The 12432-nt window shown below is 37.6% G+C and overlaps 2 protein-coding genes across 2 annotated transcripts in view; one reads left to right on the top strand and one right to left on the bottom strand.

Moving 5' to 3' along the window:
• The window catches only part of LOC142159863 (uncharacterized), a 95412-nt gene that overhangs the window by 43383 nt on the left and 39597 nt on the right, over positions 1–12432 (top strand). The window lies entirely within an intron of this gene.
• Positions 1–12432, bottom strand: part of LOC142160630 (uncharacterized) — a 55869-nt gene that overhangs the window by 14530 nt on the left and 28907 nt on the right. Inside the window, exons 6-10 of the mRNA XM_075215493.1 lie at positions 7743–7827; positions 4516–4594; positions 1842–1942; positions 1458–1643; positions 1255–1333 (exon numbers count right to left, since the gene is read on the bottom strand). Of these exons, the coding sequence (XP_075071594.1) occupies positions 1255–1333; positions 1458–1643; positions 1842–1942; positions 4516–4594; positions 7743–7827 (530 nt within the window). The remainder of the gene's footprint in view (positions 1–1254; positions 1334–1457; positions 1644–1841; positions 1943–4515; positions 4595–7742; positions 7828–12432) is intronic.

Here is a 12432-nt window from a genome sequence, read left to right as displayed (position 1 = left end):
TTTGTAGAATGTACTAAATACATAACTAAAATCTGATAGGTTGCTATAGGCAACATCTCCACTTTTTTTCAAACCCGCAGTTTAGTAAATATATCCACAAGACTTTGATCTTCCTTTTCTGGAGCCATTCCGTGGTTGACTTGGGTGTGTTCTTTGGATTGTTACCATATTAGAAGGTGAAACTGCTCTTCATCCACATCTTTCTGACATAGGTCATCAGCTTTTTGAGCGCAAACAGCTTAATATTGATGCCCTCTATTCGGACTACAACTGCTGTCCCAGCTGAGAGGCAGACTCAAAGCATGACATTGCCACCAACATATGTCACAGTAGGTATGGTGTTCTTCAGATATTGAGCTGTGTTGTGCTTGAGCCAACCATATCTTTTAGAATTAAAAAGTTCAACCATGGTCTTATCAGACCAAAAGACATTTTCCCACAGGGTTTGAGGTAATTAAACTTTGCAACAAAATGCATTCAGACAGGCTTGGATGTTCTTTTTTTGTGAGAAATGGCTTCCGTCTAGCCACCCTACCCAATATCCCAGATGTGCAGGATAAGGGAGATTGTTGTCACAGGCAGCGACTGACCAATGTCTAGCAGAAATTCCTCCAATTCCTTTAATGTTGTGGTAGGCCTCTTGCAAGCCTCCTTCATGAGTATTATTTATGTTCTGACAATAACTTTGGAGAGATGTTCTGACATTGGCAATGTCCCTGAAGTTTTACATTTTCTCTGCTTATTGATGATGGTCTTTACAGTCTTCCATGGTACATGTAATGGCTTAGAAATTCTTTTATACCCCTCTCCTGATTGGTGCCTATCAACAATGAGATGCCATAAATGTTTTGAAAGCTCCTTACAAACCATAACTATCCCACTAGGATGCAAGCAAGAAAACTGCAAGGCAATCATATAGAAACATCTGATCCTTATTTGAGGTCACAGGTGTATGCATTTAAATGTGAACACAGCTGCGGCCCTATTATGAAAGGGTATGCATACTTACGCAACATGGGTAATGTAGGGTTTCTATTTCATTTATTTCCCCTAAAAATGGTATATCATTTGATATTGGTAGGTTGCAAGGTCACATTAAAGGTGGAAAAGGGGAATGACATGATTTATCTTGATTTCACACTTTACATGACAAACACCTGCAATTTCAATAGGGATGTTTAGACTTTTCATATCCACTGTAGGTGGCCTTCAAAACTGCTATCTCTATTAGAATAAATGAAAGTCTTCTCTTACCCAGTGATGTGAGTGTCTGGTGTTTCTCAGTCATCACATCCTTGAAGACAAATTTGTGTCCCTCTAAAGATTCCCACTCCTGTATGGAGAAATAGACAGTGACATCCTCACACCTTATAGGAACCTGACACACACAATGATACAGTCATCACCCAGACACATCCCCTGGTGTTACTGTATAATGTCCCATTCCCAGCAGTCACCTCTCCAGTCAGCAGCTGAATGATCTTGTTGGCGAGTTCTAGAATCCTCTGGTCATTGTTTCTCTCATGTATCAGTGAGTGAGGTGGAGGCACCATGATGGGGATCTGGGTCCTGCTCAATCCTCCTGACTCACAGCTGTTGGGTGTCTCATGCTCACCAGATGTTTTCTTCACTACTTTGTAATCCTGTATGTTTTAAGATACATTGCAATATATCAAAATGTATGGACTGGTCATTCACTATTAGTGCCAAAAGCCCAGAGCCAATAAACAGAAAATAAGTGATGCCACTTTGATATTCCCAGAACCCTTCACCACTGAAGTCATAACCCTGTCTTATTAATAGAGATAAAAGTGATGGCATTGTTTCCAAGAACCCCTCACCTCCCCAGTCAGCAGGTAGATGATCTCCAAGGTGAGGTTTAATATCCTCTCAGCCACGCAACTCCTCTCCTTGTCCATCCTCACTTCATCCATACGACAATCTATCCGAAGTTATCAAAGTATTAGTAACACAGCAGTATACAGAGAAGATATCACATCATACAGATCTCTCGTCTATTAGGTGGTCAGAGTGTCAGTGACACCATAGTATAGTGACTATCTATACATTATACCCTGTACAGTGATTGTATCTATACCTTTTACACTGTACACAGTGACTGTAAATATACCTTATACACTGTACATAGTGACTGTATCTATACTTTATACCCTGTATATAGTGACTGTATCTATACATTATACCCTGTACACAGTGACTGTATCTATACATTATACCCTGTACAGTGATTGTATCTATACATTATACCCTGTACATAGTGACTGTATCTATACCTTATACCCTGTACACAGTGACAGCATCTATACCTTATATACTGTATATAGTGACTCTATCTATACATTATACCCTGTACAGTGATTGTATCTATACATTATACCCTGTACACAGTGACTGTATCTATACCTTATACCCTGTACACAGTGACTGTATCTATACATTATACCCTGTATATAGTGACTGTATCTATACATTATACCCTGTATATAGTGACTGTATCTATACATTATACCCTGTATATAGTGACTGTATCTATACATTATACCCTGTACACAGTGACTGTATCTATACATTATACCCTGTACATAGTGACTGTATCTATACATTATACCCTGTACATAGTGACTGTATCTATACATTATACACTGTACACAGTGACTATCTATACATTATACCCTGTATATAGTGACTGTATCTATACATTATACCCTGTATATAGTGACTGTATCTATACATTATACCCTGTATATAGTGACTGTATCTATACATTATACACTGTACACAGTGACTCTATCTATACATTATACCCTGTATATAGTGACTGTATCTATACATTATACCCTGTATATAGTGACTGTATCTATACATTATACACTGTACACAGTGACTCTATCTATACATTATACCCTGTATATAGTGACTGTATCTATACATTATACCCTGTATATAGTGACTGTATCTATACATTATACACTGTACACAGTGACTATCTATACATTATACCCTGTATATAGTGACTGTATCTATACCTTATACCCTGTACACAGTGACTGTATCTATACCTTATACCCTGTACACAGTGACTGTATCTATACATTATACCCTGTACACAGTGACTGTATCTATACATTATACCCTGTACACAGTGACTGTATCTATACCTTATACCCTGTACACAGTGACTGTATCTATACCTTATACCCTGTACACAGTGACTGTATCTATACATTATACCCTGTACACAGTGACTGTATCTATACATTATACCCTGTATATAGTGACTGTATCTATACATTATACCCTGTATATAGTGACTGTATCTATACATTATACACTGTACACAGTGACTGTATCTATACATTATACCCTGTATATAGTGACTGTATCTATACATTATACCCTGTATATAGTGACTGTATCTATACATTATACCCTGTATATAGTGACTGTATCTATACATTATACCCTGTACACAGTGACTCTATCTATACATTATACCCTGTATATAGTGACTGTATCTATACATTATACCCTGTATATAGTGACTGTATCTATACATTATACCCTGTATATAGTGACTGTATCTATACATTATACCCTGTATATAGTGACTGTATCTATACATTATACCCTGTACATAGTGACTGTATCTATACATTATACCCTGTACATAGTGACTGTATCTATACATTATACACTGTACACAGTGACTGTATCTATACCTTATACCCTGTACACAGTGACTGTATCTATACCTTATACCCTGTATATAGTGACTGTATCTATACCTTATACCCTGTACACAGTGACTGTATCTATACCTTATACCCTGTATATAGTGACTGTATCTATACATTATACCCTGTATATAGTGACTGTATCTATACATTATACACTGTACACAGTGACTCTATCTACACATTATACCCTGTATATAGTGACTGTATCTATACATTATACCCTGTACAGTGATTGTATATATACATTATACCCTGTACACAGTGACTGTATCTATACATTATACCCTGTACACAGTGACTGTATCTATACATTATACCCTGTATATAGTGACTGTATCTATACCTTATACCCTGTACACAGTGACAGCATCTATACCTTATACCCTGTATATAGTGACTGTATCTATACATTATACCCTGTATATAGTGACTGTATCTATACATTATACACTGTACACAGTGACTCTATCTATACATTATACCCTGTATATAGTGACTGTATCTATACATTATACCCTGTACAGTGATTGTATATATACATTATACCCTGTACACAGTGACTGTATCTATACATTATACCCTGTACACAGTGACTGTATCTATACATTATACCCTGTATATAGTGACTGTATCTATACCTTATACCCTGTACACAGTGACAGCATCTATACCTTATACCCTGTATATAGTGACTGTATCTATATAACATGAATACTTTTAAATCATTACTAATAAGAATACATTGATACACTGTTACCTCTGTCACAGAGGAAGGTGCTGACAAATGACGTCATTAGAGGTGCCCGGGAGGCCGCAGAGCATGCTGGGAAATGTAGTTACTATCGTCTCTGCATCCCTGTAAGACCGCCCCCTCCAGCGTCACATGACCGTGACGTCACCTCCCCATCTCTGCTGACTACACATCTGTCTGATCTGTTGTTGTTATGTGTATGTAGTATAATCATATGTCCCATATATATATATATATATCTCATCATACCCTCCTTATATCTATGTCTTATTATATCTTACTATACATACTGTATGTGTAATATCACTATATGTTACCTCTACACATATATCCCATATATACATATATATTCCTCTCACATAATACACTGTGTTATGTAACCAATGTCTTATTATATCTTACTATACATACTATATGTGTAATATCACTATATGTTACCTCTACACATATATCCCATATATACATATATATTCCTCTCACATAATACACTGTGTTATGTAACCAATGTCTTATTATATCTTACTATACATACTATATGTGTAATATCACTATATGTTACCTCTACACATATATCCTATATATACATATATATTCCTCTCACATAATACACTGTGTGTTATGTAATCAATGTCTTATTATATCTTACTATACATACTATATGTGTAATATCACTATATGTTACCTCTACACATATATCCCATATATACATATATATTCCTCTCACATAATACACTGTGTTATGTAACCAATGTCTTATTATATCTTACTATACATACTATATGTGTAATATCACTATATGTTACCTCTACACATATATCCTATATATACATATATATTCCTCTCACATAATACACTGTGTGTTATGTAATCAATGTCTTATTATATCTTACTATACATACTATATGTGTAATATCACTATATGTTACCTCTACACATATATCCCATATATACATATATATTCCTCTCACATAATACACTGTGTTATGTAACCAATGTCTTATTATATCTTACTATACATACTATATGTGTAATATCACTATATGTTACCTCTACACATATATCCTATATATACATATATATTCCTCTCACATAATACACTGTGTGTTATGTAATCAATGTCTTATTATATCTTACTATACATACTATATGTGTAATATCACTATATGTTACCTCTACACATATATCCTATATATACATATATATTCCTCTCACATAATACACTGTGTGTTATGTAACCAATGTCTTATTATATCTTACTATATATACTATATGTGTAATATCACTATATATTACCTCTACACATATATCCCATATATATTCCTCTCACATAATACACTTTGTGTTATGTAATCAATGTCTTATTATATCTTACTATACATACTATATGTGTAATATCACTATATGTTACCTCTACACATATATCCCATATATACATATATATTCCTCTCACATAATACACTGTGTTATGTAACCAATGTCTTATTATATCTTACTATACATACTATATGTGTAATATCACTATATGTTACCTCTACACATATATCCCATATATACATATATATTCCTCTCACATAATACACTGTGTTATGTAACCAATGTCTTATTATATCTTACTATACATACTATATGTGTAATATCACTATATGTTACCTCTACACATATATCCTATATATACATATATATTCCTCTCACATAATACACTGTGTGTTATGTAACCAATGTCTTATTATATCTTACTATATATACTATATGTGTAATATCACTATATATTACCTCTACACATATATCCCATATATATTCCTCTCACATAATACACTGTGTGTTATGTAACCAATGTCTTATTATATCTTACTATACATACTATATGTGTAATATCACTGGATGGAACAAGAATGATACATTCAGTACTAACCAGGGCTGTTATATACAGTTTTGGACACAGCCTCACAGGGTAAGCCAGCCCCCTGAAGTCTGAGTTATTTTTAGTAACAGGATGCAATATGTTTACCCAAACATGGATTTAAATGCAATTTATACTTAACAAAATTTACACTTTTCTGCTATATCCTGAATCCCATAGATCAGAGATTTCCTTTCACTTTAACCAGGATACAGACAACGGCTCCCTGCCGTGCATTCAAGTGTTGGTCACTCACATTGACTAGACTTATTTAGCAATTCCTGCTATCAGCAAGACTCCCTCCTCACATATGCCTAATTGGAGATTTCCTCGAGCAAAGTTACAGAAACCCCAAACAAGACATTTCCTCTACCAAAATACACAAAAGACTTCCTCAACAAATGCTTATTGCATCAGAAATGAATACCTCAGAAATGAACGCCATTCCTCTACAAAGTGTCAGACGATATAGTAAAATCAGTACATTGCAATGGTATAAATAAGCGCCTTGCGCTATATCCTTTAAATAAATTTATTTGTACCATTCCAGTCACAACTTCTCCATAACAAGAATACCTGGTGCTCAGACACGTACGTGCGTGGTTGAGGGTTCTAAATAAATAGACAACGCCCTTGATTGCTTCATTGGTAACAGGTGCCAGTGTGGCCAATCCGAACAAAGGACTCAGCAAAACAACATAGCCAAGAATCCCAGAAGCACTAGCTGATCGGTCAGGTTATTGTTTATGAACAGAGGGACCACAGTTCAAACACCAGAACAGAGAGGACTAAATAATGATTCACAGAGGTCAGAATGTAACTGTAAACGTTCTTCAATCGGAACTGTTGTATTATCCTTAGCATGGCCAGAATGACTCTCTGTGCTGCATTTACTAAGTATATAAGGAGGAATGTCTTATGTACCAAGTCCAAAGTTATTGTATCATAAAAATAAACAGACTGCAGCACTGGGGAATGTCCACACCAGTAAGCTCTTAATGTAAAATAAATGGATAAATGACTACCAATTCTGTTTGGTTTTAGGACAGTCCCAAAAATTATAGAACTGTTAGACTGCCGGTTTGATATACTTGCAGAATTTGCGGAAGAGGTCTTCGCCTATAGCAGCCGCCTTTCCCGTAGAGCTTTATGCGCTCACAGGTACTCGGATGCCCCCAGGTCTTAACTCTAGATGTAGTGCAAGTTTATTAACACCGCAGCGGCAGGGGCCGGAGGAGGCTGAATAGATGGTAACAGATGGTCAGACGTAAGCCGAGGTCAGGGTCAGAAGCAAGCAGAAAAGTCAAATAACATGCCAAGGGGTCAGGGTTACCAGCACGAGAGCAGAATCCAGAAACAGAGCAATAGGGTCACAACAGAAGGTCCAATAGCAAACGGGCAGAGTATCCACAGGGACACTGGGACAAACAGGAACAGGACAGGAGCAGGTCAGCATCAGATAGTATCCACGCTATAACCGGCAGGGAGGCTAAGCCTTCCCTGCCTTAAATACTTAAGACAGCCAAGCAGGAGCAGAAAATTAAATGGCATAATAAGCCTTCCACATGTGTGGCTTAATGAATGTAATAAGTGCTAATAGCCCGCAGGCTTTGTAGGAGTCTTGGCGCACGTGCCCGGCTGCCCTGTGTTGCCGGGGAGCGAAAAACTGACAGCTCGGCGTACGGCCGCTGCCATAGCAACAATCGGGCCGAGAACCGGAAGTGATGTCCCGGTCGTCATGGAATGTCCGGGACGCCAGGCTCATAACAAGAACAAGGTATTTCCACATGTCCAGCCGTGGGTGAGGCAGAAGGAGCATTTTGTGCAGCACCATTGGGACGTGGAACCATCTGGATCGAAGCTGGTGCCCAGCCTCTTCCACCTCATTACTGATAACTGTAGACCATTGTTAATCTGAAACGTGTTCTGACTTTATAGCACAAGTTGGCAAAGGCATTTGCAGCGGCATCCCAAGCATACAACATATAAGAGTCTGATTCAGTATGTAGAAGCTCAAAATGTGTCTAGGGATGAGCCAGCATTTGCATGTTTAGGAGAGAGGACAGGATGTGCTTAATTTAATCGTATCTCCACATTCCAGAAACAGAAGCATCTGGAAGAGGTGTAGAAGTCATGGAGGAGCTCTCGTTTTATCTCATTACACTGAGACAGCAGATTGTGGACAGATAGAAGATCTGCTCAGTATTGCCAATCAGACAAGAAGCCTCAACTCAGAGTCAGAGGTGGTTTCTACTTATAAGCTTTATCTGAGACTTAAAAAATCCCTGTTAGATGCTTCATGTACATATACTGTATATTAATACACAAGCACAAAATTTTAAGAGAGGATGCACTCATTCCATATAGTAATTACTGTTCCAGGGCTATATAAAATATATATAAATCCACGTTGGTTCAATTACTATGAACAGACCAGCGCAGGCTTAGAAACAATAATTAGCATTTTAGGAAGTATAAATATGTTACAAAATTGTCACGAATATCTGGGAAATAGTAACGAGTCCTGTATACCTGCAGATGATAATACTTGAACTGGGGCGTGGAGTCTAACGGTAGGTGCTTTTCACCATGACCCTAGGAGAGGGCATGGGCTTTAACACACCTATCACCACAGGTCGCGGTTCCCAGAGCGAGAGAGGCAGAACTATAGGTGGAGCCAGATATAGATGCAATACAATAAAAATAGGCAAAGTTCACTGAGGACAATAACAATAAGGAAGTTCGTTGATTTATTAAGATAATAACTCAAAGTACTGGTAGATGGATTACTAATACAGCACAGTTGAATAGAAACAATTATGATGAAACATTAGCTGATCCTTGTAGATGGTAACTCAGAGCAACAGCAGATAAATTACTGATACAGCACAGTTCAATAGCAACAAGTATAATAAAGACTTGGTTCATCCGTTTAAGTGGTAACACAGGTGATAGCAATTGAGTTACTGATACAACTTCAGATCAGTGAGAACAGCAATAATGAAGACTTAGCTGATCCATTTGGATAGTAGTTCAGCACAGCAGGTGTAGCGGAATCCTGATGAAGTTGGGGTTACCATCATGAAGCGATGAATTCTAATGAGACAAGCCATAGAGGAGATGCTGAATGCGGCAGTGAAGACCCGATAAAGTGAGAGTTCCAACGAAGGTATCAGGGAGCAAACACAGCAGGTCCCGGAGCAATGATGCACAGCAACCAAGAGTAAGTCACACGAGGAGAGCCCAATCCGGACAAGAGTAAGAAACTTGAAGAACAGGATGCAGAGAGCAGGAACTGGGAGGTTTAAATAACGCTCCAACTGCACCAGGACCAATAGGAGCGCGTGGGAGGTTATAGAGAGAACAATGATTGACACATGCACAGAATGGAACCAGATGAAGACTGAGACTAAAACACTGGATCCAAGATACCGTGGTCACCGTTTATGAGACAGAGGTAACAACCCAGGTATTCGTCCACGGGGCTGGTGTGTGACAAAAATCAACCTCAGCGAACATTTCAGTGTAAGACGCTGAAATGATCGTTGGGCATGATTTTGTAACATAAAAGTTTGGAATGGCTATAGGTCTTCGTTTTTGAAAGATTGGAGACTTTATTTCCATCAAGTTACCACTACATTGACAGTCCAAAATTATTATTTTTATTTCATATAACTGTTTTATTCAGCAAACTTTACATTCATCAAAGAATCCTCCATTTGCAGCAATTACAGCTTTGCAGACGTTTGGCGTTCCAGCTGTCAATTTTTGAAGATATTCAGGGGATATTTGTACTCATTTTTGTAGCTCTTCTCGGAGGTGCGACTGGCTTGTAGGACATTTTTCCCCAAACTTACAGTCACAATCATCTCACAATCAAAGTCAATTCAAACAGTAATAGTCGTTTTTAACTATATTTTTAAATACATTTTAAATCAATTTAATGGTACCTTGATAAGATATATATATATATAAATTCTTTCAAAAAGCAAGAAATTTCTTAGCGATTCCCAGCGATTGCACGCTAGTGTATATACAAAGACAGCTGAAAACAAAAACACTTAGGAACCTCACTTTCCTAAGTGTGATTCTAAGAGTGCAGATAGAATGTCATTGACTCAATCTGGTCAGAGACAACAAATGATAAATTACAAACTATTCCACAGGAGATCAGTGAAGCAAGGTTTATTTAGCTATACAAACTGGTTTTTTTTTTGTGCAAATATTGTAGCATTTTAGAACAACGATCAATGGAAATACATATGGAATTAGTAGAATAGAGATTCAGTTGTGGATGATGTAATTTCTGAAAATAGCCTGTTCCCCGTGGTATATAGAATAAGGGGAAATTACTAGTTCACTATTATATTGTAATATAGCGGCTATATTATAGCCTATTAGGTTAAGAGTTTTAACCACATTGTCTTTATTTCAATTATGTTGCTTACTTTCAATCTCAACCTTGCAGAAATAAAAAAAAATCCTAAAATGAATAACGATTGGAATTTTTATTGAATATTTCTAGCTGAAGAGTTCACAACCTCAATACAGTTATGTTCTTTAGGAGAAACGAGGGAGACAAACCAGATGCCCAGTTATGGAAGTACGAATAAGAATTGGCTCTGGGTCAAGAGCCAGGAAAATGGCGTTGAGCTCCTCTTTTCAGGAGAATATGTAGAAAATATGGAGCTGGGAGGAACGTCAACGGTCAGTGGCGGAGGAAGATGACCGTGACTACGGCAGCACCCACAGTAGTACCTGCAAGCCTGTCCCTCTATCCCAAAGCCTTTCATAGCTGGACCCCCAGAACCATTGGCTCCTCCAGACAAGGACTGTATTTAATAGCAAGACGACTGCTAGAGACCCTAGCTGCTGATAAAATACCTGCTTATTCTCTGAACAAGGAGACCCAGGTAACAGCCACTGTACCCAGGTTGCGATCCTTGCACAAGTTTGAAGACAAACCCGGTTAGTGGACCAATATGTGGCTATCCGGCCACGCAGAAGCGCCAGTGTGGAAGCCGCCAGCCCCATAGGACAGTGAGAGAAGAGTAACACTTATGTACTGTCAACCCCCCCACCCCCCTCCCCCCTCCCCAGGCATTTTCTGGGATTATCTGGGAGTGTAGCAATGGAAACAGGGATGCGGCAGTCATGGATGACCTCCCGATGGATGCGGACTGCGTTTGTTGACAAGAGTTGTCAGGGGGCCAGACTGCAGTCTCCAGAAGAAACTGCACCAGCTTTACCAACCAAAAAAAGACATTTATTTTGCATTTTCACTTTTTATTAGTTGTAAAAATGAAAACTGGAATCACATAATAGAAAGAACATTATGATTACAAAGAAACAACTTTCACGTAAACTGCGCAACGCCATTAACCTCGGTATTCTACACATATAAACTCAGTGACAGTATGTCTGACTTGTTTTGTCACTGTGTATTAATACCCATCAATAAACATTACACCCCCTTAATCCAAGACATATTTAGATCTTTCAGAAATTGATTCTAGTAAATTTGAAAAAATATTTTCCTTTTCTTTGAAACAATTTACTGACTGCTATTCAAATCCTGTGGTAAGACTTCTGCAATATGGCATTTAATGATCAATTAATATGTTATAAAATACTGTAATGATGATCTTAATGTTTCTCTCTTTTAATCTTATTATTTGACCGTATTAATGTCCAATTTATTTTCTAGCCCTCTGTATGTTGTTAATCATTTTGATCCCATCATGGCTTAATTAGTAAGTTACTTGTGAACATGAGATCAACTCTGAAAATATCCATTGAAGCCTTTTATTCAGAGCTGTTCAATATTTTCCAACAATGTTCCCGCCTCTTTATAACCTCTTTTCACAAGCTCCCTGTCCCAATCCATCAACCCCCTTTGTCTTCTAATCTGTTCATTATTCCGTAATGTCTGCATGGATCCCTGAGCAAACATATACACATTGATGAAAAGGCCGACTGAGCCATGTCCGCTTACAGCAGCGAAAGCTGGGACTATTGGGAGA

Source organism: Mixophyes fleayi, chromosome 6 (assembly GCF_038048845.1).
Source record: "Mixophyes fleayi isolate aMixFle1 chromosome 6, aMixFle1.hap1, whole genome shotgun sequence".
Taxonomy (NCBI): Eukaryota; Metazoa; Chordata; class Amphibia; order Anura; family Limnodynastidae; genus Mixophyes; species Mixophyes fleayi.
Note: the sequence above shows the minus strand (reverse complement) of the source record. Positions and strands in the feature narration are given on the sequence as shown.